Raw genomic sequence first — 25,825 nt, 5'->3', positions numbered from 1 at the left:
TTTCGCTGTCAATCGAATGAAATAAATTACTGCAGAGATCCTCAAGCTCAAGCCGCGCCATTGTAACAATCAAGACTTCCTCCCAGTCGATGGGTGCCAAAACTTCGCCCAACGCCATATGCTGCCCGTGCTAGAACATCGAACAAGTGGATATAAACGCAAACCGAAATCGCTTGTAGAACTCGACATCACCAGCCGTCAATGATTCCAAAGCAAGCTTGCCGTTTACCATTTCAAAACTGAATGTCTTCGTACGCGGTTCTTAACACCTCGGTCCGCGTCTTCTGCATCTCGGGCGCAGAGCTTCCCACTTGTTCCAGGATTTCAATAACCCTCCGGATGTCATGCTTGGCCGCCACAAGCAGCGTCTCTTCGACAGGAGACCTGATCTGATTGTCAAAGGGCGAGTCGGGTTGCTGCTGGATGGCGAGGAGGCGGGCCATCATTAACTGGGTCATGTCAGCAAAGATTTCCATTCGCGGCGTGGGATACTCACAGCCTCTTCAAAAGCACGGTGCTGAAACACCCACCACACTCCTGCATCAACTCGCAAGTGCTCCCAAAGATCGAAGAAAGCTTGAAGCGCCAGGCGAGCTTCCTCCAGCGCTCCCCGCACGTCGCACTTGACGCCTGCGGACTCATTCTCATCGGCCAGCAGCAGCATCACACAGTGGTGGAAGTTTGAGCGAAAAAAAAGCTGTTGCTTAGCCTGGCGCTGGTTGCTGGCCACAAATTCGGCCGTAATTTCGTGCGTCAGACCCTTAGGAATGGTGGAATAAAAAGACCGGAAGGATTGCAAGAGCGTGCTTTTTTCCCGTACCGAGTTGGTCATAGGTCGGTTGAGAGAGCGTGGGATACAGATGCTGCCCTGGACAAGGTTGGCCAATTTCCACATTGTCCGGATGTACTGCTTGTCCGAAATCTCGTGGGGTAGGTGAGGCATGGGTGGAGGCGCAATATTACTTATGCGCATAGGGTTTGGTAAGGCGTCCGGAGTGTCTCTTGCGCATCCGTTGATTTCGTGGTCGCCATCTGCTTCGTCTGTGAGGGACTCGACTTGCACATCAGAGACTGTCGCCGTGGGGGGCAGCTTGATCAGGACGCAGAGAAAGACTTGCTGAAACAAGACAGCCTGCCACACTTTCCTTCGCTGCTGTTTCTCGAGAGCCGATGCGCGAGGAACAACTACTTCAGGGTCCCTGTTAAGGCCAATGGCAAGACTTTGGTGTATCAGAACTCCGCCGAAACTCCAGGCGTCTGATGCCGAATTCTTGTTCATCAAGAAATAGTTGATGAGAACCATGGCCTGTATTGTCCGGAGTGATATGCGGCTGAGGTAGCCCGATATCCGGAGCGCTTGATGTGCAGCCGACACATAAAACTCGGCAATTTGCGCGCGCTCCGTCGCATTTGGCATGGAGACGAATTGGGTGCCCATGGCGTAGACGACAAAGTGTAAAGCCAAAAGCGCCGCATCAGCCTCGTACTTGTCCTCCTGGGCCAGCCCCCAAAAGGAGAGATAGTCGGCGTCGAATTTCGGCCGATGAATCATCGGATAGACTGGGTCCACGGCCTCGAAATAGGAATCCACGAGAATGTCTGCTTGCTCCTTGCGCGGAAGCACGCTGACTACTTCTTGAAGCCCTCCCTTGCAGGTCCAATAATTCGAAAACGGATGCTCGGCCCCGACGCCAAAGACTAGGGAGGGAGTGTGCTTGGTATATGGGACATTGGACAGTAAGTTGTGCATGGACGAAGCATTCGACGACATTGACTGGCTTCGTTGTTGGTATGGCCGGGAGAATTCCTGCTTCTCACGAAGAAAATCAGTATCAGTCAGGCCCAGCAACTCTATGGCCGGATGGGTGCCATCCCATTCGTGGTCCACTATGATGGGCTCGAAGGATCTGATCGTGTAGGGGAATAGATGGGCGGCCAGCGAACGGCTTGTGAGATGCTTGGTCTAGTGAGCAAGTCACGGCAGCAGTGATTGGGCGCCTGGATAGGGGTTTGAAGACTGGATAATGGAAGAGAGGCATTACCTCTGAAGAATTGGGAGTGACGACACCCAGCTGCGCTTGAACTTGGGTCTTTTTGCGAGCCTTTGCAGCAGGGCGACTGACATTGCGCCTGAGGATGGATTAGTGGTTGGTTTGAAGCAAAGACGGGCACGTGCAAGGCATACTCGGCGGACCTGGCGATGAGGTTGGCGACCTCGGAATAATTGCACGTCGTCTGCCGCTTGACGCACGCCAGACATTGCGGGCGGCCTCTGTCGCACTTGTGCGAGAGTCAGCAAACGATTGACTGGCGACGGCAGGTCAAAGTCCCGCACCTTGGTCTTTCTCTCGACACAACAGTCACAGCTCAGGGTAGGTTTATTGCGCTTCTGCTTTTTCCTGGGCGGGGCCGCGTCGGAGTGCTCCTCGGCAGCGGCGGTTGGTCGCTCAGATTGGTCGCCGTCTACGACTTGATCGCTCCGGCTCGCCGCGGACGTGTCCGCTCCGCCCAAGGCAGTGGAATCCATGGGGAGGAGCGGCGGGGCTTGCGGCGAGGATGGAGACGTGACTGGACCTGGGCCTGGGGGGACTCTGCTCGAGTTTGCGGGCGCTGGGCGTCACGGGCCGATGGCTTAAGCAGGAAACGGGGATGACCGGCGCGACCCGAAGGCGGCGCTGCGCTGCATGTGCCGGGCCAGGGAGAGAACCAAGTAGTTCTTCAAAAGTATTTCTCGAGTGGTTGACTCGTCGCGCGGAGCCGGATGCAGCGCTGATCTCGAGGCTCTGCCTCGCACACCTCCCAAAAGTCAAGGCGCCGCCGGCTGAGCCGTGTCTTGTCGCTAACCCCACGAACCGTCTAGATGCTTGCCACTCAGCGGCCACTCTACTGGATGAGCTCTAGGACGCCGCCTCCAGCAACTTCAAGCCATCAGTGTTTCCATGGAATCTCGCTCTCTTGGACGGAATGTCTCTGCGACCGATGCAAGACAAAGACAAGCTTTTCTCCGGATCGGGTTGTCTTGGATGCCACAGACTGGAGACTTCACCTCATCGAGATGCTGACCATGTCGCTGACGGGCTTCGAACAGTCTTCCATGGACCCAGGCGTCGAAGGTGTCGTAGGCGATGATGGAGGATTCCGCTGGTGTCCTTTCCCAAGCCCACAAGCTGACGCCGATAACGCTGCTTAAACGATGAGCCGGGCTACCACTTCAAGTTCAAGGGCAAACTCCGAAACGACAAACAAGCTGATGGCTGGGCGAAAATGGTGGCTCCCACAAACGCAGGACAAGCAAGTCTTGAGGTCCAGAGATGGCCACCACTTCGGCAGTCGCCTGGGCCTCGGCTCACAGCCACAGCCACAGCTACAGCGCACCGCCACCGCCAGCCTCACGGTGGCTAAACACAAACGGAGGACAGGCGACGAACACCATCTCCCTCTTCAACACGGCCAAGGATTGATTGCAGGAGCCTCTTCGGTCAGTCTTTCTCGACTTCCTTGAAGAGCTGAGTTGTGTGTATAATTTGGGAGGTCTTCTGCGGAAGAAGCTCCCTGGTTCTTTGCTACCGATAAGTCCTCCAGCAACGCCAACGAGTACGCCAACAAAAGAGCATCCTGCGCAGCTCGCGCCCAAAATGCAGTATGAATCCGGCACAATATTTTGAAGCGATACATTGAACTTCGAGAGCGCCAGTGGCTCTCTTGCGGCAACAATAGGGACTCGAAGATTTGTGGGGAAATGCAGCATCGGGCGTGAGAGAAAGACCAGTGTCGTAGACTTCGTAGACAGTGTAAGCCAGTCTTTTGAGTTTTTCATCGACATCTTTTTGGTTCTGTTGACGGGGCGGGTATAATTGGCTGCTGAACGAGGACCCAACATTTCAAAAAGGTCTGGGGTGTCGGGATAGCAGGCTAGCTGCTCTTGCATTTTCGCATCGAACCATGCATTCATTGCTGTTTGTCTTGAGAGTGAATTGAACCGGAGTGGATCTAGTTGAACCGGACTCAATTCGTCCTCGTCTTGGGTACGATACTTTTTTGTAAATTGTGCGCTCCAACCTCCCGTACATCGTGGCGCCGACCATTCCTGGTCCTTATTGATGCTACTTGGCAATCTACTCTTTTCCTTTTCTACAGTATAGGGTACATAGAGCTGCTTGAGATGAGTATTAAGGGCGAGCGCGTCACATCGTCAGTGAACAGGATTTCAGATTTTTCTAACAAGGAGAACCTATCAAAGCAAGGCGGAATGTCGTGACTCGGGCTGGTGGACCTTTTCTGCGAATGTCTCATCGACTTCGCGCAAGGCTTAGCGGCGGGCTTTGCGCTTGCGTAAGTAGGATTGTAATTTGAGCCGCAATCTCTGAAAACTTGCAGTTTTCTGGAAGTCGTCGTATGCTTCTTCTGGAGATTTTGACCTGATGTCTCCGTAGTTGAAGAAGTATTCTAAAGCTAGAAGGCAGAGGTCGATTCTGTCTTTCTCTTCTAGTTCAGAAAAGTTTTTCTTGCCGGTCTTGAGTAGAAGCTCTGCAGGGAGGCTTGGCAATACTTTGTCATAGATTCGATTTGAAAGGTCTTGGAATGTGGCCCTAGCCTCGCTGGATTGAGAGATATTTTGCCACACATATGGCTGGAAATGGCGTCGGAAATTCTGGACAATATAACCCTGGAGCGGCAGCCTCCCGGATGGCCAATGCTGCGTCCCTTCGGTCGACCTCAAGTCGTCGGAACTTCCTGAACTTGTGATGTATGTGGTAATGGTCTCAGCAAGGACAAGATTTGCCTCCTCTCTACTTATGGAGTGATGCCACTTTGAACCTGGTTCTTGTCCTTTCTTCCTGAGCAGAAATTCTCGGGCCGTCTGGTGAAGCAGGTACACCTTTTTACCAATGATAGAGATGAATAGACCGCTCCAGCTTTGTAGGCGCTTTTCAAAACTCTCATCATCTTCAAATTCAAAACACGTCTTGTTCTCTTCCATTTCCATGGCGATGTTCATCTCAGAAACGGTGAATGGTCTCTGGGCAGCGAGAATAATACATAACGCTCGACGAAGCTGGCGCGGTTCTGGCGGATTGAGGAGCAGCTTATCGTATGCATCCTCGACTGTTTTTGGGAGAGCTTCTAAGCATTCGTTGATGCCGGATTTGGTTCGTTTAAATGACCCGATGTTTTGGTCTGATTGTGGGTCCAGAAAGTCAAAGATAAGGTGCACCCATAGGTAAGTCCGGTTTTGCACCTCCAACAGTCGGCTTTCGAGATGATTGGAAAGATCGTCCCCTAGTTTCAAGCTCTTTGAATAGGCGATCAGTACTCGAGCAAACATTGTTTTTTCGAAAGCTTACTTACCTGGACCCTGTGCTGAATCACGAGCTCGACATCCTCTCCAATTTTGTCTGATTCATCATACTTGATCTGCGAACTAAACGGAAAGTCGAACCTCGAGATGATACTAGGTTGAGGACGGGTGGTGCAAAGAAACCGTAGGCGAGACGAGGTTTTCGAGCTCCAGAAATGCTTCGATAAGAGCCTCAGTAGCTCATTGCGATCGTCAGTGGAGCATTCGTCAAGAGCATCCAACACGATGATGACATCTTCAGACCGATCGTCCGAAGTAGCTTTCTCAATAATATCCCAGAGTGTCGTGAAATGCGTCGCAAGATTTCCACCCTTGCTGTTGAACGGCTCCATGGCGTGGCCTATGAGGTGCTTCTCAGCGGTGAGGAGCTGATGTATGAGTGCGCAAAGGGCGCTGGCTAAGTTCATTGTCTCTTTTTGGCCATCTCTGAAAAAGAAATAGCATATTCTCGCCCCCTCCGCCCTGGTTGGAAGTACCCACTCAATCAAATACCTCGTGAGCACAGATTTACCGCAACCCGGACCGGCAGAGATCAACAAGACACTTGACTTCCTGTCCAACCAGTCTTGAAGCAAAGGATCATCGATGAACCACTCACAAGTTCCGGGAATCCGGTCGGGTACTGCGGACTTGTATCGTTCGTATTCGACCTGGGAAAACGTGCTGAGGCATTCGCGTTCTTCTTTTGTCAACACGACTCGAAGATTTTGGGTCGTAGTACTTTGGAGCTGTTTCAAGGTCTCTAGTTGTTGTTGCCCTATGTTCAGAAGTTGGGTCAAGTAGTCATCCAGCTTCTCGTTGATCCTGCTGAGGTGTTCGCGCGACAAGTCCCATTCAAGATCGTCGGCTTCGGTGCGTACTTTGGTCTCTTTCTCCTGAATTGATGAGAGCTTGGCGGCCCAGTCGTCCCAACCAGTAATGTCTCGGGCGGCGGTGGCGAATTTGTTTCTGGTGACGTGATATGAGCGCACCATCTAACTGGATCAGCGCAAACAATGGTAATACATACCCATACAGCCGCGAAACACTGATAAGCTGGAACGCCAAAACATCAGAGTATAACTCTAGGATGTACAACTCAAGAAGGCTTCCGTCCAGCTTTTCTGGTTCCGACGTCTTGCACTCCGAGAACTTCCTTCCCAGAGCCGCAAAATATTCCATTCGAGCAGCAATGTAAGCAAGGCCATTGCGGTGAGCTGCTGCTGACTCCCCAAGATTGACCATGAGAGGTAGGCAGAGTGTAATGGCAGACCATGCAAGGGAGGCTTCCGAAGATTTTTCGACCGCTTTAGCGACGATATCAGATACTGTTTGAGCGACCTTGATGGCCTTTCCGACTCCTTCGGGAAGCCCGTCTTGCCATTTCAGGTGTCCCAGCTCCTTGAGCTTACAGTTAATCACGCAACCAAGTTGAGCGTTTATGTCTGCAGGCGCTGAAGGAGGACCATCTGGCTCTGCTTCGGTACTTTGACCTGGAGTTGTCCACGTTAGTAGATCAATCTGGAACCCAGTAGTGGCACACTCACCCTCTGCGCGAGACTCATCCAAAACAATCTTTTCAAATTTGGCAACCGGGCCCGAATGAGACTTTTTCAATCTTTTGTATGCTTGGTCCCAGAGATTTTGCTGGAGGTTCGCCTTCTTTGGGTGTTTTTCATTCTTGACGATAGCTTCCTTTTCTTTGTCGGTGGCAGCGTCATGTTGCTCGTCGATAACAGAATTCCTTTCTTTGTCGATTTCGGAGTTCGCCGAGGAGCCCAGGTTCCGATGCAGCTTGGTCTGTCCTTTGACGGTATGCTGTGCGTGGAAACTCTCGCCTTGCTGACCATGGCTGTTCACGCTTGCGATTTCCAGTTCGCTGTCGCTCTGCTCTCGGTAGTGTCGCACATGCTTGCATTCATGATGAACGAGGTCCCGGAAGAATCTCCCGACTTTGGAGTGATGCTGCCGCATCACCTCCCGCTCACTCGACATGTTGAGGTCCGGCGTTCATGCGAACGAATCTGACGGCACTGGACGTGGGTGGGATGATTCAGGTGAGCGCGGAGGCGGAGCGCGTCTCCTATACAAGACGGCAGACTGTTTACGTGAGTACAAAAATCTGTTGTGGGGCTTTTGAGCGGTCAGGCATGTTGATCGACGACTATTAGAAGAGGTGGAGATGCAGTTGTGGAGCGCAGCCAGACCCTTAAGATCCCAGTCGAGGACAGTTGACTCTGTGAATGAGAGGAGGTTGATACTCCTCATGGCTTTTCGCACTAGGGGCCAAATATTCTGTGCTAGTGGACGACTGAGGCGCTTGGATTTTCTCTGCCCACGACATATTGACGTGAATGAAACCTTGCGTTATGCTCCACATTTGCCACTAGACCTCGGAATGGAGTCGGCAAAAGCAACATGCGGTCCGCAATCTTGTGCATATTGCGAAGACGAGCACTGGAGCAGAACATTAGGACAAAGTCGCATCTCGGAAGCTAGATTGGGTCCACCCTCCGGCGCGCATCATGGAACCCGTTGTTGAATACCTGGATGGCCGCAAATCGCAATGGGAAGCTGCGAATGGGACCCCGGCCGGTCGAAAGATGATCGTATCTCCGAGCGATGCTTTAGCGTGTGGAGCCGAAGATGCATCTCGATTGTGCTAGGGATAACACGTGCCCAAAGCTGCCATGAGCCGAGCATTCGATCTTGTAACACGAACAAGATGTATATCAAGACGAAGACATGCGAAGTCAATCTTGTCTAGCTGAGGCACTTCGTCGCGTACGACTCCAACCTCGAGGTTGACGAACGATTGAACAGGAAGGTGTTCAATGTGAGGAACGGCATGAAAAAACCACGGCGGAATTGCTCAAGCTCAAGGGCTGGGGCGAGCCGTCGGGCGACTTGGCCACGCTTCACGACAATGTCGTTTCATTTGCCGTCATTCTGCGCAGGACTGCGTGAGCTTCCTCGGTTGATGGTCTCAAAAGCACACTTGTGGTAGTGAAGGAATGCTCGCTGGATGCAGCCATGGTTCCAGGAGGTGGCATGTCTTTTCAACACAACTGGGTCTCCGCGAGATGCTGCATTTCATTATCCATTACAATCCGGGTATCAAAATCACCTCAGTTGCCACCATTATTCGCAATCAGCAGCTCGCCTCCCGCAACGTACGTCTTGTCATCGCCTGTGCCCAGCCCACTGGCAGCCTTCTTCTTCAAGAAAGCCTTCATGTCCGCCGGTGCCTTCAGGCTGCTGTCCTCGGCCAGGTAGTACGCAATCAGACCCGCGACGTGCGGCGTTGCCATCGATGTTCCTGACATGATGACGTACGCGTCGTCGCCGTTGTTGTAGGAGGATACGACGGCTTCACCGGGGGCGTAAAAGTCGACGCAGGAGCCGGTGTTGGAGAAGGAGGAGATGGAGTCGCCGATGTTCATGGCGCCGACTGTGTTCAGGGCCGTGTTATCGCCGCCCATGTTGGCAGGGCTGTATGTGCAAGCGTCGCCGGCGTTGTTTCCAGAGGCGCCCTGGTGATATATTAGGAGAGGGTCCAAGATACGAAAGGAAATCAAGAATTGACTTACGACTGCGTGGACACCTGCAGCCATGAGCTTCTTGAGCGCAGTCTCGACAGCTGTGGACGTTCCACTGAAAGCAAGAGACATGTTGATGATGGAACCGACGCTGGACCCGGATGAAACCTTTCCGGAGACGTAGTCAAGACCAGCGAGAAGACCAGATGAAGAGCCAGATCCACTGTCCTGGAGAATCTTGACGCCGATAATGTTGGCTTTCGAAGCGATGCCAACAGTGGAGCCGCCGATGACACCTGCGCAGTGTGTACCGTGGCCATTGCCGTCTGCGTCAGACGGGAAGTAGGAGTAGCTATCAGCAGGTCAGCTTTTGTTGCATAGTCCAAAGCGGAATTCAACATACCCCATGGACGCACGTCCACCAAACTCAGTGTGCGAAGTCAGAATGCCAGTGTCGAGGACATAGACGTCCACACCGCTTCCCAGATTTGAATCAGAGTAAGTGTACCTTGAAGCGCGTTAGCCATTGGTCGTCTCCCGGTATTGATCAAACATACGTGTAGCTCCTGTCTGTGGCAGACTTTCCACTCTGATCCACGGCCCCTGACTGAGAGATGCGCTGCAGGCCCCAGGGTGCACTCGATCGGACGTCATTTGCGTGGATGGGAACGACCTCGCTGATGGCCAAAACTTGGTCCAGCCCTGCCAAAGACTCTGCTCCTTGGCTAGTAATTGGTCCACTGAAGCCGTGGAAAATGGAGTTGTTGAAAGTTGCAAAGATGTCATCAAGATTCAGTTGCAGGTTGATGGAAGTCAAAAGAGTTGGGATATCAGCTCCAGGCGCAATAAGGACATCAAATTCCTTGGTAGCTTCGGTGGACGGGGTAGGCGCGGCAAGGACACCGGCGAGGAGGTTGAGCGCAAAAACAGTAGAGGTCTTCATCTTGTCGAACCCCGCGTTGGATCAAGTCACCCGGGACTGTGGAGCTGTTGTCGGGGGTGGAAGGTCTATGGCCCTGGACTCTGATCATCGAGGCGCTCAATACAATATATACATGGCCCCAATCTCCCCACCATGTCAGGTACATGACATCTTCGTCTGTCCACGGTCCGAGTTTCGCTCTTGATAAGTGGTCAGCTTCTGCTAGGGACCATGCCCCTTGTCGAAGGAAAGGGCGCTCCCCAACGCAGATCAGCCGTACCAAGCTATTGGATTGGCGGGTGAAAGTGGTGATGGGCACCAAAAGAAGTTTGGCCGCTGAAAGGCCAAGCGAGAAGCTCCCACCAAGGCCAGATCTGCTTATCGGATAGAATCTCATTCGCAGATGGCAACGCATAGAATTGATAATGGAGCTGTTTCTGGCCTTGGGGTTCTTTCGCCGCACGGCATGTCCCTCCAGTCAAGGCTGTCGAATCCGCAACTTGAACGGTCGACAAGGTCGTCATAGGGACTCGCTTTCAGAGAAGACGAAGATCGATATATCAGACGTGAAACTCTATACAGAGCACTGCCGACACGTGCAAAGTGATCGTCAGGGGATGGCGCAAAAAAGCCGTAGAGACACCCGAGCGGCAACCGAGTTGGAGGAACCTCAACATCCCCACAAAAGCCAACAACAGACACAGGTTCAACCACGTGGAGTAAAAGTAGCTCAAGCTCGCGCCCGTTGCATTTCAGCAAGCACCGGCTCGCAAAAGGAGTTCCATTTCAGAAAGGGAGAAAAAGGGGATCCTTTTTTGGAAAGTTGACCTTCTTCATCGCATCGCGCCGCATCCACACTCGCGGCGCGATAGCGGCCGAGGTCGGCGTCGCCAGATCTGTCTTGAAGAGTTTTGTAGGGTTTTCGGCGACTCCTTGCGCATTCAGCAATCACCGAACGGCGGTTTCCCTTGACCAGTGATGCAATGACGCGGCGGCGGACAAATGTTGCGGAGAGGGAAATTGTGAGGGGATGAAATTGAGATCTCAGGCGAGGTTGTGGACGACATCAGGACCTTGCGCATGGTCTGTGCGTCCAATGGTTGAACACCTTGAAGGTGCCAGAGCTCTACGATGATTGATTAGATAGAGCTCGGTGGGTCGGCGACGAGCTCATGCCAATTGGTCGATGGCTCCCATTTCGTCGGTGCCAGGCTTGGAGTGGGTTCCAGTTGCTGGCGTTCATAAGCCGTGAAGCCGTACGCAAGAGTGGATGCCTGAGTTCTGAGCATTTGCCCAAAGCTGGCTGCTTTGCCAACGACTTCAAGGCCTGCGGACTCTCAAGATCCTTTCATCCAGCAACTGTCTCAGCCTTTCCTTTTCCTTCTTCGCCTCCAACAAACTCTCGTCCTCTTCTCTGAGCAGCTGATCCAGCTCCTTCATTCTTTCTAGTTGGTCCTTTTCGCTGAGCCCAATTCCGGGCAAGCGCTCAATCAACGCCTGTATCCGCGCCATGTTCAAAACAATATCAGATGCAATCTCGTGCTGGGTCGCGGCGAAGTCGGGGTCTGGCGAAGGAGAGCGCGGTGCTGATGTTTCACCAGAGATACCGCCTGCTGCCTGAGCATTGTTTGCAGTCGTGGCTGGGGGCGATTGTTGCGAGGTCGCGTTGGCGCCGGGCCCGTTTTCTGCTTCTTTGGCGCTTGCCTCGCGATTCGCATCGTGTGGCTGGCCGGGAATGTAGACGGACGGATGGCGGTCGTTTGTATACCTGAGGCCCGCGTAGAATTGTTGAAGGAGCTGGAGAGGCATCAGCAAGTGAGGAAGAGGTAGGCTTTGTAGAGGCGCGTACAATGTCGAGGGCGTCTTGGAGTTGGGTGAGTATGTCGGTCATGATGGCGCACGAACAAGGGGTCGGAGGAGCAGATGACGCGGACTAGCCGGGAGTAGGAGTCAGTCAAGGTCGAATCTTGACCTGGTAGAAAAGATGGTGTTGACGGTGATGAACTGGTGCGGTGGGAGGGAGGGTAGGGCCGGGGTGAGCTCGTTGACAGGGCTGTTCAGCCGAAGCTCTGCCGGCCGCAACTACACCCCCGAAACAGAAACCAAAATCTCTTTCAACGACGACACCAAGCCATTGGCACTTCGAGCTCTTGAATATGCTCTCTTTCGCGCCTCAATCTCAGCAATGAACATATTTCACGCCTTTCCGTCTTCCGATTACGCTGCAATACCCGTGCCATGACCTCTTTGCTCCGCCGTCCCCTCCGGAGCATCGTACCAGCCCTCCATCAATGGCACCACGCCGCGTTTAGCACGACCATTTCGACGCGTAAATCGCGTAAATCGAGCGAAACTCTCGACCTTTCCGAGTCAAGGATCGCCCCTGGCTCTGAAAACCACCATGACCTGCCATCCTTCTTGGCTTACGCCGAACGCGTCGACCTCTCTTCCAAAGCTTCCGTCTATGTCGGCACGCACTACGAATACACCGTGGCCACTACGCTCGCGCGCCTCGGCTTCAAGTTGACACGCACAGGACGTGCTCGCGACTATGGTATCGACCTGCTCGGCTCATGGACGCTGCCAGTCCCCGTGCCGTGGTCCGCGAACACTCGGGCACCATCCGAGACGAATACCGCTGCTAGCTCAGATGCTGCGGACTCGACAACCCGAATCCAACCACCGAGCCGGCCCCTTCGTGTCCTCCTACAGTGCAAATGCAGCAACAAAAAGCTTGGGCCAGACAAAGTGCGGGAGCTCGAAGGGGCGTTCACTGGCGCGCCAACAGAGTGGCGACAGGAAGACTTTCTGGGGCTACTGGCAACAACAAACAGCGCAACAAAAGGGATCATCGAAGCACTCGGACGGAGCCGGTGGCCCATGGGGTTTCTGAAAATCGAGCACGATGGCCGCATTGAGCAGTTTTTGTGGAATCGCAGCGCGCAGGCGCGTGGGCTTGAGGGGCTGGGTGTCATAGTCAGGTACATGCTGCCAACGGTAGAAGGGGGCGCAGCGCCGCCGATCGAGAGCAATACAAAGGCGAAGGCGAAGGCCAAAAAGGGTGAGAGCGAGACTGTCAGGACGGACGTGGGGCTGACTTGGGATGGAATGCCTCTGCCATACCTCAAGTCCCAGGATATCGAGGCGCTCGAGGGATTGAAAATGGACGAGGTAGAGTTGGTGGAGGCTGTCCAGGCCAAGGCGGAACAAGAAGGCCTAGATCTCAAGGTCAAAAAGACACGAGGCCGGAAAAAGAAAAGCAGCATTGGCGAAGAGTTGGACCTTGAACAAGAGGAGCCGACAAAACCTGCCCGGCGCGGTGGTCGCAAGAAGAAGGATGCGCAGCCGGACGTCGAGATGGAGAATGAAGAACTTGTTGACGAGGTTCAGGAAGATGGGCGACGGGAGGCCGAAGAAGACGACGAATCGCCGCCTGCAGCTTCAGTCGTGAAAAGAGGCCCGGGCCGCCCGCGAAAATTGCGCGTATGAGAGAGTCGTATTGCATCTTGTCAAAACATTCGGATATTGTATGTATGTTCGTGTGCGGACCCTGAAAACTATGGGTCCTTTCGACTTTGATCTCAACCCATCAACGCAGCACATGCTGCACCTTTCCAGTAAGACTATTCGAGTCACGACAAATTCGTCGACTGCGAATGCCAGACTTCAGGACATTTTCTCAATTCAGAGTCATGACTTGTTTAACATCCTTGGAACAAGGGAGTTATGATGGTGGCCGAACGAACCACGACCGTCCACTGGTAACTCAACTATGTCTCCTCCTGGACTTACACGCGCCAACTACCTTAACAATGGTGAGTTTATGACTCAACTGGATTACCTCCTGGATTTCCATCAACACATGCAACATCTCTTTCTTTGACCATTCTACGAAAGCTGGTTGAGGCTTGACTCATATTTCAAGAAGCCAAGCGCCCTACAAATATCGCATGCACAGGGTGCTAGACGGACACCTCTTCCTCATCAACATCTTTACCGAAGACCTCTAGTCCAGCCCAACATAAGAATCATGGGGTCCCCTCAAACTCAGGAACAGCCTGATCAAGGCTTGCTTCTGGATAGAACGGTACTATCGCAGATTATTCCATCATTCAGCAAGCTTGGGAAAGAAGACCGGGCTGTTAAGGAGGCTATCACTAAGGAGCAGCAGTCACCCAGCGCAGGTATGACAGCCCAGACCAAGAATCTTTATCGAACTGGCCTCTTCAATCCCTGGAAAGAAGGGCCTCCCAAAACAGACTCAAAAGCCGCCGAATCAGCAAAGTTCGCCCTGATCATTCGACGCCAAGAAGAAATTGGAGAAACGGAGGAGCCAGAGTTTCCTTTGCACTCCATCATCGTGCAGAGCCCAATCATCAAGGCACAACTTGGTCCAGTATTTGCAGGTTACGAGGGCATCAACACGAACGTTAAGAAGATTGAATTCAATGCGCCATTTCACGAGTTCTTCCACCGATGGGACGAGTTTGTCAAAGCCAAGCCTCAAGACGAGAACGACCAAATCGGCAGAGCTCATTACAAGCTACTATTCGACATCATCAGCTCCGAGATTCTCCCATACGTGGAGCAGATTGAGGATCTGGTGCACAACCAGGTCATCTCGTTCGACTATGTTTGGGCACTTTTCAAGCCTGGAACCGAGTTCATTCCAGAAAAGAAGAGCGCCTCTATATTGCAAGCAGTGGCAAATATAGCCATCGTGCTCTTACCCTTACGCCTTGCTACGATATCGAATGTCGTTATGTTGATACCACCGGCGAGAGCTTCGGCTACGCAAGAACAAGTCTGGATATCCTCGAATTTAAAGGCCTCAAGCCCATCTCGGAGCTCAGCGTCCTGCCCAGCGCCTTGAAACCAAACATCTCTGAGATACGTGCTCGACTGACGCAAAGGGGCCGCGAGTTTGAGAAACTGTTGGGAGTGCACCACAAAGCATACACCGGGGTTTATGTTTTGATAAATGCCCCCTCTTCCGGTGTTTCACGCGAGCAACCTGTAAGTGCATCTTCTGTGGCTTTGGTTTTGGTCATGAACATGACTGACATTTCGCAAAGGTCAACGACGGACGAGTTATTGTAGACTGCAGCTCGTTTCGGCAGCATGACGGACATTCCCCCAGACTAGCTCCCCTTGATGAGCCAATCACTCCCCACAACTCAATTGCTCCTGTGTCATATGATGAAGATTCGGACAATGACGATTCAGACAATGACTATGACGAGGACAATTATACACCTCCTGCCAGACCGCAAAGACCGGCGCATTCTGATGTTTCCAAAGGTTTGTGGTCCTCTAGTGCGCTTCGCCTTGACGTCCAAGATTTCAACTTGCAACCCGTGGTGTCTCGGATAAAGTTGACGGTGAACAGCCTGTACGTCTCTCAAGGAAGAGCACTATGCTTTGTGCAGCCCAACCGTAAACGGTTTCTGTCTCAAAGCAAAAGACTGGGGTAAATTCATCCAAACAGTAGCAGACGCCCGTATTGACAGTTTACAGTTGAGCTACAAGTGGAAAATATTCATGACATTGTTTGGAACACGAATGCCTTCGACAGGCTCGTCCTGCCCCACGACTACAAGCGGCTTGTGTGGGCATTTGTCCAAGCCCAGCTATCTCGAAAGGACGATTTTGACGACGTGATCAAGGGCAAAGGAAAGGGAATCATCATGCTCCTGAGCGGCCAGCCTGGGACTGGCAAAACACTCACTTCAGAGTCTGGTTTGTATCCACGCAGATACCGATTGAGGCAACATGCTAATGCTAGCCGTTACTCACAGTCTCCGAAGCCATGAAAAAGCCTCTGTACAGCATTAGCGCCGGAGAGCTTGGGGAAATGAGTGGGGAAGTCGAGCGCAAGCTAACTCGGGTACTTGAGCTCTCCACCAAATGGGGCGCAGTACTGCTACTCGACGAATGCGACGTATTCCTCGAGCGGCGCTCCGCTTCCAACCTCTACCGCAACAAGCTCGTCGCCGTCTTCCTGCGCCTGCTCGAGTACTACCAGGGCGTCATGTTCCTTACGACCAACCGCGTCGAGGACTTCGATCATGCGTTCGAGTCGCGCATTCATCTGACGATCCACTACCCGCAGCTCGACGTCGACAGCCGCCTCCTCATTTGGCGCACCTTTGTGCAGCCGGACTCGGCCAAGAGCAGTTTTACAGAGGACAATTTGAAGGAGCTGGCAAACACGGAGTTGAATGGAAGACAGATCAAGAACGTGGTCAAGACGGCGAGACTTCTGGCTACGGGAGAAGACGTGCCGCTCGCGATTGGCCATGTGCAGACTGTTTTGAGGGTCCGAAAGGGGCAGGCTGCGGGCTTAGGCAGTGGTGTCACCTATGGCGACTAAGGCTACCATCAATAGGCATAGCTTGCCATCAAGGATTTAATGGGCTCCAAGTCTTGGGAGCAGTGTCGACAATTTAACTCAATTTCGCAACAAATACACCTGCCCTTATCTTTTCGACATTGGCTTCTTCAGCGACTTCTCTTGGGCCAGTCACCAACAAAAGAGGTGCTTGACTGTACACTTCTCAACGCGTGGTAGAGTGGCTGCGCATTGTCGTCCGTGAAACCCTGGGGTCCACGGGATCAGGTAAGAGCCGCTCGGAGATATGGCACCCTTCCAACCGGCCAGGGTCTAATTCACAGCGATCTCACGCGGTTGTCCAGACATTCGGCAATAATTTCTGTGGTGCGTAGCCAAAAAGACTCCTGAGCTTTGAAAATTATCTTGGAACCACTTACTGTGAAGCAAGCGACCCACATAACAATCGATTGTCACAATAGGCGCTACCCTCCTTATTTCAAACGAACCCGTTCCACCGAGGGGAATAGGTTGGCATGCTCGCAGAGATCTCAAATGAAAGAATCAGCAGTCGCCAGTCGCCAGTCGCACGAAGATGAGGAGCATACAACTTCTGCTCGCAACGACTACGTACAGAATGGCGTCGCACCCCTTTTTTTTTGGCAGCAATATCGATCCCACTGCTTCCCCACCTCAGGCTCTAGTTTTTGGTCTAAGCGGCTTCACTACTTCGACGCCCCACGATATCAAAGTAAACTGCTCGACGCCAGGTAGGTCTTAGGATATTTTGTCGGCTCATTACTGGGAATCCAATGCACAGCAAATTAGCACTTGCAGATGTGTACAGTCCGCTTCCGACCGGTCAGAGTCCTGGTAACGTCTTAGCTTGCTTTTGTCCACAGAAATGGCAATCTGGGGACAAAGCTGCAGATGCGAATCTAAAGGAAACTCTCGCAATGGCTCCAAGACGACAAGTCTCTGGGTCCAAGCGTATGTGGAATTGAAAATTCCCAGCCGCCCCTCGTTGAGGAATTCCAAGGAATCATACTAGAGGAAGCTGGTGCAGATGGTGAGCATTCGCCCTCGTAGCCCTCCACAGCCCATGTGCTATATGCTAACCCGAAGAATTGAGGTAAAACTGCCAACGAGGATTCCGAATTCGACGAAATCGAAGCGATGATTCTCCCTGCTGCGAGGAAGATACTTAACCAGATCCAAAGGCGACCAACACAGGGTAGGCTTTCCAATAGAGCCAGAAATGCGGTCAAGGTTGTTGGAGCGATGACTGGGGTCATTACTCGCGTAGTCGAGCACTCTTCGGAAGCTGCTCTTGCGTGGTCTGATGTGACACTCTGTCTGCCTTTGATAACGACTTATGCGGACTCTGCGGCAGGCTATAGTGGTTGCCTGGCTTACGTGGCGGCTGGAATTGAATATTTCGCGGCATTGGAAAATGAGGTCTCGAGATTCAAGACCTTAGATGAGCAGGCACTGATTGGGAGCCCCCTTGAGCTGCTTGTCCGGGATCTACATGTTGATGTTTTGGAATTCCGGCTTCAGAGCATTACTCGGGACCACGTGTGAATATCTTTTGCGCCGGTCCTTTTCAGCAATACGCTAACATCCGATCATCAGGAGTCAATTGTAGATAAAGGCCGAGACGCGTTGGTCTTAGACGAGTGGAGCAAGAAACATCAATCGATCAAGGACAAAGAGGCCGCCGGGTGCCGCGCAGGCGATTCCATTACACAAGACTTATCATGCCAAAGACTCGTCAAGATCAATCAAAATTTCGAGTATTTATGCAAGAGACTTGAATATACTTCGATCAAATTGAAAACCGCAAAGATATAATATACTGAGACACATCGACACAGCTGAAATTGGACCACATTCGCCGAATTCCTCAGAGCATTGCAATAATCTTAACCACAACAACCAGCATGGCAATAATCTTGACCACAACACCCTCAACCATCTACTCACCAACACACCCCGCTTATCCAGCCATTGAACGGCCCGTCCTCCCGTCGATTGATCTACTCATCATAGTCACCAAGAGCATAAAGGAGGGTGGCGGAGGAAAGATCAGGCCCCCGTCACGCTTCCAGCCCTCAAGAAAGGGGGCCAGAAAAAGCTAACGGCCACACAAATCAATACAGTACAAGCGCAAGCACTCACCCAGACGCAGAACCAAATGAGCCAGAAAGTAGAGGAGGAGAAAAGGACAGTAGTAGGTAGGTAGGTATGTAGGTAGGTATGTATGTGTCTGCATAGGAACACAATGCGCGCGGCAAAAGCTAACACCAAAGTCTTTCAAAGTACCACCAACCAACCCAAAGCAGTCCCAACCCAACCGACCGTCCGTCCCAACAGCGACCCAAGAAAAACCCCCCCGTAAGCAGTGAAGCCAAACACTAAAAGCAGCAATCAACGCCAACCGCATGCATGCATGGATATTTATCTTGTCTTGTTTTTCCGCCAAAAACACCGTCTCGCTGTTTTCCCTCAGTCAAGTCCGCTCGCTTATTTGATGCTCTTCTTCGTCAGCCGCTTGCGCTTGTTCTCGCTGTCGTGGCTCTCCGTGCGCGCATGCCGCGGCCGACCGCGACCAGCCTCGCTGTCGTCGCTGCCACTGCCGCCGCCGCTGCCAACGCGCTGGACGCCGCCGTCTCGCACGTGCGGGCTCTGGTCGCGCATCAGCGCGTCCGTCTGCCCGCTCTGGCTCTGCAGCTCGATGCCGAGGTCGAGGTCCTCGCCCGTGCGGACGAAGCTGGCGCGCGCGAGCGGCGAGCGCCCGCTGCTGCGGCTGCTGTCGCGCGCGTGCGTTGGCTGCGGCACGCTCAAGTTTGAGTTCTGCCGCGACATGGGCGGTGGCTGCATGGCCGTCTGGGGGAGCGATGGCGATGTCGGCGCCGATGTGTTGGATGCCGTCGAGCCTGACGAGTAGCGGTGCGCGTGGCCCGGTCGTGGCGCCGACGATGCGTGCGAGCTGTTGATCGGGTTCGTCAGGTACGGGTTGCTGGTGGAGCGGGACTGTTGGTGGTGGTGTTGCGGCGGCTCCGAGCTGTAGCCTACGCCGTCTTGCTCGCGCATGGCGTTAGCCAGGGGCGAGGTGCCCGTCTGCGCCGGCGACATGGAGCGCGTCGTGCTGATGCTCTGGTTGGAAATGGCGCGCGAGTGCGGCGGCCGCGACTTGTACTTGTCGGCGCCCGGGTTGTAGCTCGAATAGTTGTACTCGCTGTCCGCCAGCGATTCAACGCTGTCGAAGAAGCGCGGCTTGCCCTCGGTGGCGTATGGAGCAACACCCCCGGCGATGTAGCCGCCCGTTTCGTAAAAGGCTCCTCCAGCTGGGCGCTGGTTGGCTTGCGCTTGGTAGTAGGCAGCCACGGCATCGTCGCCCATGACGGACTCGACACGGCGAGGCATGTAGATGCTCTGGTGGCCGGTTGTGGCGTAAGACATCATCGAGTCGAATGAAGCACGAGGGTGGAGCGGGATACGAGGAGCGTTGGGGTCGCGACGAATGTCTGGAAGAGTGAGACCACTGTCGTTGCCCTGTTGGTACCATCCGCCAGGCAGGCGTTGTGCAGCGGCGAAGCGGCCCTCGACATTGTCCGAGGGCATGAGCGGGAGGTTGGGAACGTGGCCGCCCTTTTTGCTCTTCTTGCGCTGTACATCCGCTGCGGGCTTGAATGTCTCGGGGACAATGTTAAGGTCGTCGCCCTCGGCTTCGGCCTTTTCAATGGCGGCTTGCGGAGAGGTGGAAGCATCAGCGGCGCCTGCATCGGCACGGGGACCACCCCAAGTGCGCTGACCGGCAGTGAAGATGCCGTAGACCATGTAGACCCAGTTGAAAAAGGGATTGACGATAAACATGATCGGGTAGAGCATAATCTTGTAGCGGCCGAGTTTGGCACCAAAGTAGAGCATGAGAAGCCAGTTGAGACCAAGAGACACGCCAATGAAACCAACGGGGAGATCCTTGATGGCCTTTTCGGTGGTGACGAGAGAGAGAACCATGATGAAGAAGAGGAGGGCAGTCGTTCTGATGGTGTTTTGCATGAAGCGGACAATGCAGAGGAGCGTGTAGCGTTTCCAGAGACGGATATCCGTAAGCATGCAGGCTTCGTTGGTGATGAAACCCAAGAACCAGCGGCGACGCTGCTTGAGGAGAGACTGGTACGTCTGGACGGCCTCGGTCTTGCAGAAAGCACCCGTGTTCATCTGGATCTGGTAGCGCTCCTTGGCTCCAATCATGAACAAGTGAGTTAGCCAGCGATCCTCGCCCAAATGGCACTTGCCATAGTCGAAGAGGTCGTCGCACTGCTCAGCCTTTTCGGCAAAGTAGTATTTGGCCATCTTCCTGAAGGCAGAGAAACGGAGACAGGTCAGGGCACCGGGCAAGCAGGTGACGGCGCCACAGCCGGATTCGACGGAGCGCTCGAATAGCTGACCGTGAATGTACTCCATGTCCTGCAAAAGCGTGATCAAACTGTTCTTTTCCGTAGTCGAAGTAATGACACCCGTCATGGCCAACATGTTCTGCTTGCTACCCGGCTTGAGTTCCATTTCGAACATGAAGTTTTGGATGCAAACGCGGTCGAGGATACAGTCGGAGTCGATGAAGAGCACAAACAGGTTGTCGTTGCGCTTGAGGTACTCGGTGTAGATTCTGTCGATGAGGTGGAAGGTCTTCTTTTGCGTGTGGCGCTTGCCGCCGTGCTTGAACCGCGAAACAGTGATGCGAGTGCTGCGGTACGTGACATCGATACTCTTGGGGTACGAGTCGAGGGTCAAGGGCACACCAAGCTTCTCAATCGTGTTGAGGTACAATTCGTCCTCTGCGTCACCATCAAAGGAGAGGAAGACGTGCATGCACGAAGGAGGATACTCGCAGTCGACAATCGAGTCAATGGTGCGGAGCAACACTTCGGGGATTTCCTGGTAGCAAGGCATGATGATGACCATCTTGGGAGCCGAGTTTTCGTCCAAGACGTGCTTGATCCTCTTTGTACGGCCAACCGAGTGCGTGACGAGTTGGAAGACGCAAAAGAGCCACGGGATCGTCAAGAGACCGGCAAAGGCCCAAAATGCAAACCATTGCAAGAAGCTGACCATGGACACGGGAAAGTATTGGACGATTCGAGAAGGCAGGGGCAGCGTAACGATCATGATGGGCAGGAAGATTGCTCTGCGCCCGAGTTAGCTTGGTTTGTCTGCGGATTTTGACTCGAGGAACTCACCTCAGCCCAGTAAAGAGAATCATCATGATGACCGACAGGACCTTGATACTCGTCGTCTCGGCCTTTTGAAAGACCTTGACCAGACAGTACAGAAACGCTGCGAGCCAGAGGAGCCATTCGAGCAGAGCCGCCAACATGACGGTGCCAACGATGGAGACGTAGACAATCTAGCACCTCGTCAATTATGTTTTCCTTCCGCGATTGTATCAGACCAACTCACATCCTTGACAGGCCAAGGGTCCTTGATCGAGGGCAGACCATTGTCCGCATTGCGGGCAATCAGCCCTACGACGTCACCCCACATGGTCGGAGCGGGTTCGGGAGGAAGGAGGGCGGCAGAGGTAGAGGTCCAGGGAGGTGTAATTCCAGGTACAAGCTCGATAAGGATCCAACAAGTCAAGCAATTGTCGAGCAGGGCATGGGCGAGGTATTAAAGCGGGCAGGGAGGTCTAAACTTGGTAGCTGGAGCTGCATCAGGGTCAGGACATGCGGTACGAGGCTCGAGCTGATGGGCCACACTTACCTAATTTAGCCGTGGGAGGCGAGAGAGAGGGAGATGGGAGGTAAGCAAGCAGGCAGGCCGGGAGAGGCGGTAGTTTAGGTGTCAGGTGCGGCGGCGACGTGGACGAGGGCAGGACCGACGGTGACACGACAGCGAAGGTCACCTCAGGGCGGTTACACGGAGCTAGAAGGCAACCGAGAGCAGATCAGGAGGATAGGATGTGTTCTCGAAGGCGCGCCACCTGCAAGAGGTTGTGCTTGGGGCGAGGTATTGGGTCGTATATGCGCGTGGGTGTTGGCGGCACCGAGGGCAGACGGCAAAACGAGCCGATGGAGTAATGAATGGGAGAGCAGCACGACAGTCGTTTGCTCTGCAGATGCGAAATAAATCGACAGACTCAAAGAGGGAGAGTCTCGTCTTGACAATGAAGGACAGCGGCAGCGTCGTGGGCAGGCAAAGCGAACAGGAGCAGCGCTTCCCCATCGGGGCTTGTCTACAGATATACAGCATCGAGCACCTCTTTGGAGCCTTTCCATTTGCAGAGGGTCGTGGTCTGGCCGACTACAGCGGCACCATCCAGGCGGCTCCACGATGGCGTCGGCCACGCTGACAGGGGCGTCTCTTTGGCCGGGGACATGCAGACGCTGAGTGGTTGCGGCAAGGGTGTTTGCAAGCGAAACACGGGGAGCGACATGGGTGTTCTTTTTTTTGTTTTTTCCCTGTCGGCTCTGTTTCTTCTGAAAAGCAGGTAGACGTGATGAAAGTGAAGACTTGGTGAGGGAGCTGACGGAAAGGAAATCATAGAGACCGGATGGAGATAGTTTGACAGTCAGCGAGCCGTGGGTTGGCAGGGACCGGACAAGCCACCCGCGGCGGTCGGGCTGGGCCACGGTGGGCGTGATGGTCAAGGTGGGCTGACGCCATTGGAGGAGGATTCGACTGGACCGGAGATGCGGAGTGCGGAGCGTGGATGTGGTGGTGGTGGATGTGGTGGTGGTGGTGTTGAGTGGAGAGTCAGCGCGTAGCCTGAGGCGGCCAGGGCGCGCGCTTCGAGTCGACTCGTTTCAACCACGACACATGGTCGCACCACAGTCCATTTCTGCACCCTCAACACCAAAAATAGCCTCCAGTCCTTCAACACGCTTCTTCCACGCACCTTCAGGCCCTCTCTTCCGACTCCCGAGCCTCGAGAATCCTGTCTCGTCTATTTCAATCCCCGGCAAGGCAGGCCACAGCCGAGCGCGTCCACCATGGCATCACGTATATGCAATCCCGAATGGGCCTGTCGCCGTCGACGCTTTTGGCCTGTAGCGCCGTGGCAGCGCTGCCAAGAGCCCAAGGATTCAGCAGTCAAATTCTCCCTCGGTGCCTGTTCCTGAGGATTCGCAAAGGACCCGCTCCCGCTAACGAAGCTTGACGCAAAATGACAATCGACGACGCCGTTGTCCCTCGCGCGTGCTTCTGACAGACCATCGTCCGACATGACGGTGCTGCCAAACACTCTACAGACGCAAGAAACAGAGATCAGCGCCTGGCAACCAGTGCCGGCACTCCTCAGGTCGTCCTCGTCCTTGTCAGCCTGGACCACGGCCACTCAATAACCTCCTACCGCAATCCGACTCCTACAGCAACCAGTGCCGACCAACGGAACGGGCAGACCCTTTTTATTTTTCAGCCCAGCTGCCTGGCCGCAGCAGACAAAGAGACAGCAGGCCAAACGACCATCTTCTAGAATCGCCAGGGCACAGCCGAGCGAGGGAGCTAGGCAATGTTCTAATACGGCGAGATGCTGCCCGCGACGCCACATGCTCTAGCGTTCCGAACCACCTTCGCCACCCGCTGCTGCTCGCTCACCGCCGTCGCTCCTCTGCTCTTCCTTTTTCCCACTCGTCCGCTTGTCCCAGAGCGTCTCGCGGAAAATTACCAAAACGCCAGACCCAAACCTCGAGCCTCGCTGGGTGGCCTCTGCCTCGTTGCTCGCTCGCTGCCTCCTCCACATTCACCTCCACCATCTCCTCATCTCAAAGCGCCTCCCCCACAGACTACAGCGTCGCGTCGTAAAGCGAGATTGGTCAAGTACCTCCATCATGAGCAGACAGGCGGTCATGATGGGTGGTGGCCAGACGGCAGTCTCCATTGCCTCTCCGCACGCCGTCGCCCGTTCATCTCCTCCACTCCTCCCCTTGATTCCACCCTTTTGTCTCCTCCCCTGCCTATTTCCCAGTGCGGCGTGCCGGTGCGTGGACTGGCCGTTTGTCTGCCTTCAGCTGTCAGTCGCACGTGCCGGGGCCCACGTCTATGGTAGGTATGTTTGCATTTGACGGCCGTGTCACGACGAATCGTGCTGTACACGCCGGCCTGTCTTTTTTCAGGCAAATTGCTTGCTTAGGAATGCTACACACCATGATGTAATTTGGGACCCAAGATGCTCAAGATTTGAACGCACTTGAACGCTGCTAAGCCCAGCACAACTACAGGGAGAAAAGATTCTTTGGCGGGAGAGTCATTTGACATGTTTACCCCTCGAGTGATGACCACGGCATAGAACAGGAGTAGAGAATCAGTTTTGCCCTTGGACCATTCATACGCTGTGACAGACGACTAATAGGGAGCATTCAATTGTAGAAGCCCCATACCATGAAGCCAGGCAATGCATCACTCACCGCATCACTCAGTCGTCCATCCATCAGAAATAGAGAACAAAACAAATCAAATCAAAACTCAATCAAAGCCCCCTGTCGACAGCTGGCCCTTTCTCCAAAAACCACAAACCATCCTCCCATCGTCTATTAATCAACCACCAGAACCCAGCATACCTCAGCCTGCCCTCGTCCTCTCCAATATTCTCCGCCCGCCCGTCTCGTACCGCTCCGCACCGTTGCGTCCGTTCCGTTCCATGTCTTGTCTCGGTCTCCTCCTCTATTTCCTTATCTCCTTCCTTTTCTCCGCACGCGACGCACATGGTGCGGCGCAGGCAGAGAAAAAGAACAGAAAAAACGGGAAAAGGAATTGGGGATTGAAGCGTGCGGCGTGGATGTCTCAACTCAGCCCAGCGGCGCCTGGCGCAGCATGACGCGCGGGCGAGCCGCAAGTGCCCATCACACGTACATATGCGCGAGAAGAGAAAACCAAAAAAGTCTATACGCATTTTCTGCCAACGGACTGCCTGACCTAACTGCCTACAAAGGTGACCTAACTGCCTGCCTGTCTTTCCGTGAAAAAGCACAACACAACACAACACCACTCACTGACTGCGAATCTCACACACACGTACAACAGCCGCGTGCATTTTGCGTGAGTGCCCCTCGCTGCCTCCCGCCCTTCCCCTCTGCCTTTTCAGATGCAACGCGCACTACATCCAAGTAGCGCCGATCCGTTTCGTTGACGCGTCCGTCTCCTCTCCAGTGTTCAGTCGTCAGTCCCAAGACCAAAAGACCAGGACAGGGCCAACGGAGGGGAGTAGGAGGGGAAAGGTGTGCAAGCATCTCCGGCATTTGCGAGCAGCCAACAGGACGAAAAGAAGGAGGGAAAAAAAGACAAAACGCCGTCCGTCTACGTTGTAAAAAGGACGACTCAAGCGTGGGAAAAAAAAAGAAAAACAAAGAAAACGACCATATCAATGCATACATCCATTCGTCCGTCGATCCATCCATCCATCTCTCATGCGCTCAAGTCAAGTCATGCCAGCAGCAGATTCAAGAAAAAGACAAAAACAAAACAGCAAAATCAAGAGGACTGCAGTGGCAGTCAAAAAAGTCTTTCTTCGTCTTCTTTCTCTTCGTCTTCGTCTTTTTCATGACCATACTCTCATTCCGGTAGTGTGGTAGTGGCGGTGATGGTGGTTGAAAGGAGAAAAAAATGGGAATCAATCATTCAATCAATCAATCCGACGTCAAAACCCCATCGTCATCATCAACAACCCACCTAGCTCTCTAACGGTTGTTTTC

General features: G+C 53.7%; 11 protein-coding genes across 11 annotated transcripts; 5 read left to right on the top strand and 6 right to left on the bottom strand.

Annotated features, from left to right (window-relative positions):
- Positions 1-233: 233 nt before the first annotated feature.
- Positions 234-2,527, bottom strand: J3D65DRAFT_644915 (Zn(II)2Cys6 transcription factor; the record flags this gene model as incomplete). The annotated part of the gene is made up of 6 exons (XM_066802184.1): positions 234-449; positions 497-1,714; positions 2,043-2,130; positions 2,186-2,235; positions 2,336-2,422; positions 2,468-2,527. 6 exons carry the CDS (start codon positions 2,525-2,527, stop codon positions 234-236), a joined length of 1,719 nt encoding a protein of 572 aa, XP_066656555.1.
- A 720-nt stretch (positions 2,528-3,247) lies between these two features.
- Positions 3,248-4,131, bottom strand: J3D65DRAFT_274838 (uncharacterized protein). The gene has a single exon (XM_066794998.1). It carries the CDS (start codon positions 3,950-3,952, stop codon positions 3,365-3,367), a length of 588 nt encoding a protein of 195 aa, XP_066656554.1. The 5' UTR covers positions 3,953-4,131; the 3' UTR covers positions 3,248-3,364.
- Positions 4,132-4,309: 178 nt separating this feature from the next.
- Positions 4,310-7,430, bottom strand: J3D65DRAFT_692652 (uncharacterized protein; the record flags this gene model as incomplete). Its single annotated transcript, XM_066803946.1, has 3 exons — positions 6,369-7,430; positions 5,350-6,307; positions 4,310-5,293 (listed from the first exon to the last, which is right to left on the bottom strand). Exons 1-3 carry the CDS (start codon positions 7,331-7,333, stop codon positions 4,310-4,312), a joined length of 2,907 nt encoding a protein of 968 aa, XP_066656553.1. The 5' UTR covers positions 7,334-7,430.
- A 975-nt stretch (positions 7,431-8,405) lies between these two features.
- Positions 8,406-10,022, bottom strand: J3D65DRAFT_274775 (subtilisin-like protease). Its single transcript, XM_066794997.1, has 4 exons — positions 9,435-10,022; positions 9,281-9,385; positions 8,929-9,229; positions 8,406-8,871 (listed from the first exon to the last, which is right to left on the bottom strand). Exons 1-4 carry the CDS (start codon positions 9,818-9,820, stop codon positions 8,467-8,469), a joined length of 1,197 nt encoding a protein of 398 aa, XP_066656552.1. The 5' UTR covers positions 9,821-10,022; the 3' UTR covers positions 8,406-8,466.
- Positions 10,023-10,872: 850 nt separating this feature from the next.
- On the bottom strand, positions 10,873-11,805 carry J3D65DRAFT_274773 (mediator complex, subunit Med21). Its single transcript, XM_066794996.1, has 2 exons — positions 11,649-11,805; positions 10,873-11,596 (listed from the first exon to the last, which is right to left on the bottom strand). Exons 1-2 carry the CDS (start codon positions 11,688-11,690, stop codon positions 11,120-11,122), a joined length of 519 nt encoding a protein of 172 aa, XP_066656551.1. The 5' UTR covers positions 11,691-11,805; the 3' UTR covers positions 10,873-11,119.
- Positions 11,806-11,923: 118 nt separating this feature from the next.
- Positions 11,924-13,482, top strand: J3D65DRAFT_618095 (uncharacterized protein). Its single transcript, XM_066799620.1, has one exon. The coding sequence runs from the start codon at positions 12,038-12,040 to the stop codon at positions 13,286-13,288; it is 1,251 nt and encodes a 416-aa protein (XP_066656550.1). The 5' UTR covers positions 11,924-12,037; the 3' UTR covers positions 13,289-13,482.
- Positions 13,483-13,829: 347 nt separating this feature from the next.
- J3D65DRAFT_692648 (P-loop containing nucleoside triphosphate hydrolase protein) lies at positions 13,830-16,429 on the top strand (the record flags this gene model as incomplete). Its single annotated transcript, XM_066803945.1, has 6 exons — positions 13,830-14,519; positions 14,582-14,815; positions 14,875-15,100; positions 15,189-15,269; positions 15,317-15,538; positions 15,598-16,429. The coding sequence occupies 6 exons, from the start codon at positions 13,830-13,832 to the stop codon at positions 16,170-16,172; spliced, it is 2,028 nt and encodes a 675-aa protein (XP_066656549.1). The 3' UTR covers positions 16,173-16,429.
- Positions 16,430-17,074: 645 nt separating this feature from the next.
- J3D65DRAFT_274752 (uncharacterized protein) lies at positions 17,075-17,769 on the top strand. The gene is made up of 2 exons (XM_066794995.1): positions 17,075-17,199; positions 17,263-17,769. The coding sequence occupies exon 2, from the start codon at positions 17,307-17,309 to the stop codon at positions 17,712-17,714; it is 408 nt and encodes a 135-aa protein (XP_066656548.1). The 5' UTR covers positions 17,075-17,199; positions 17,263-17,306; the 3' UTR covers positions 17,715-17,769.
- A 694-nt stretch (positions 17,770-18,463) lies between these two features.
- J3D65DRAFT_274721 (chitin synthase-domain-containing protein) lies at positions 18,464-21,838 on the bottom strand. Its single transcript, XM_066794994.1, has 3 exons — positions 21,597-21,838; positions 21,377-21,543; positions 18,464-21,324 (listed from the first exon to the last, which is right to left on the bottom strand). Exons 1-3 carry the CDS (start codon positions 21,678-21,680, stop codon positions 18,657-18,659), a joined length of 2,919 nt encoding a protein of 972 aa, XP_066656547.1. The 5' UTR covers positions 21,681-21,838; the 3' UTR covers positions 18,464-18,656.
- Positions 21,839-23,460: 1,622 nt separating this feature from the next.
- On the top strand, positions 23,461-24,393 carry J3D65DRAFT_274462 (uncharacterized protein). Its single transcript, XM_066794990.1, has one exon. The coding sequence runs from the start codon at positions 23,665-23,667 to the stop codon at positions 24,181-24,183; it is 519 nt and encodes a 172-aa protein (XP_066656546.1). The 5' UTR covers positions 23,461-23,664; the 3' UTR covers positions 24,184-24,393.
- A 484-nt stretch (positions 24,394-24,877) lies between these two features.
- On the top strand, positions 24,878-25,750 carry J3D65DRAFT_274468 (uncharacterized protein). The gene is made up of 2 exons (XM_066794991.1): positions 24,878-25,172; positions 25,284-25,750. The coding sequence occupies exons 1-2, from the start codon at positions 24,948-24,950 to the stop codon at positions 25,695-25,697; spliced, it is 639 nt and encodes a 212-aa protein (XP_066656545.1). The 5' UTR covers positions 24,878-24,947; the 3' UTR covers positions 25,698-25,750.
- The last annotated feature ends 75 nt before the right edge of the window (positions 25,751-25,825 follow it).

The sequence above is a fragment of the Phyllosticta citribraziliensis genome (assembly GCF_038025025.1).
Source record: "Phyllosticta citribraziliensis strain CPC 17464 chromosome Unknown J3D65scaffold_4, whole genome shotgun sequence".
NCBI lineage: Eukaryota > Fungi > Ascomycota > Dothideomycetes > Botryosphaeriales > Phyllostictaceae > Phyllosticta > Phyllosticta citribraziliensis.
This window is presented reverse-complemented; position numbering and strand designations above follow the sequence as displayed.

Bases quoted from the DNA above. Each gene is read 5' to 3' on its own strand.
- J3D65DRAFT_274752 (XM_066794995.1), top strand. From the start codon at position 17,307: ATGATTCTCCCTGCTGCGAGGAAGATACTTAACCAGATCCAAAGGCGA.
- J3D65DRAFT_274721 (XM_066794994.1), bottom strand. From the start codon at position 21,680: ATGTGGGGTGACGTCGTAGGGCTGATTGCCCGCAATGCGGACAATGGT. The intron at 21,544-21,596 runs GTGAGTTGGTCT...ACGAGGTGCTAG, and splicing joins ACCCTTGGCCTGTCAAGGAT to ATTGTCTACGTCTCCATCGT. The intron at 21,325-21,376 runs GTGAGTTCCTCG...ACTCGGGCGCAG, and splicing joins ATTCTCTTTACTGGGCTGAG to AGCAATCTTCCTGCCCATCA.
- J3D65DRAFT_618095 (XM_066799620.1), top strand. From the start codon at position 12,038: ATGACCTCTTTGCTCCGCCGTCCCCTCCGGAGCATCGTACCAGCCCTC.
- J3D65DRAFT_274462 (XM_066794990.1), top strand. From the start codon at position 23,665: ATGCTGCCCGCGACGCCACATGCTCTAGCGTTCCGAACCACCTTCGCC.
- J3D65DRAFT_274773 (XM_066794996.1), bottom strand. From the start codon at position 11,690: ATGACCGACATACTCACCCAACTCCAAGACGCCCTCGACATT. The intron at 11,597-11,648 runs GTACGCGCCTCT...ATGCCTCTCCAG, and splicing joins TCCAAGACGCCCTCGACATT to CTCCTTCAACAATTCTACGC.
- J3D65DRAFT_274775 (XM_066794997.1), bottom strand. From the start codon at position 9,820: ATGAAGACCTCTACTGTTTTTGCGCTCAACCTCCTCGCCGGTGTCCTT. The intron at 9,230-9,280 runs GTATGTTGAATT...ACCTGCTGATAG, and splicing joins GGTGGACGTGCGTCCATGGG to CTACTCCTACTTCCCGTCTG. The intron at 8,872-8,928 runs GTAAGTCAATTC...ATATATCACCAG, and splicing joins CTGCAGGTGTCCACGCAGTC to GGCGCCTCTGGAAACAACGC.
- J3D65DRAFT_274468 (XM_066794991.1), top strand. From the start codon at position 24,948: ATGACGCGCGGGCGAGCCGCAAGTGCCCATCACACGTACATATGCGCG. The intron at 25,173-25,283 runs GTGAGTGCCCCT...TCTCCTCTCCAG, and splicing joins AACAGCCGCGTGCATTTTGC to TGTTCAGTCGTCAGTCCCAA.
- J3D65DRAFT_274838 (XM_066794998.1), bottom strand. From the start codon at position 3,952: ATGAATGCATGGTTCGATGCGAAAATGCAAGAGCAGCTAGCCTGCTAT.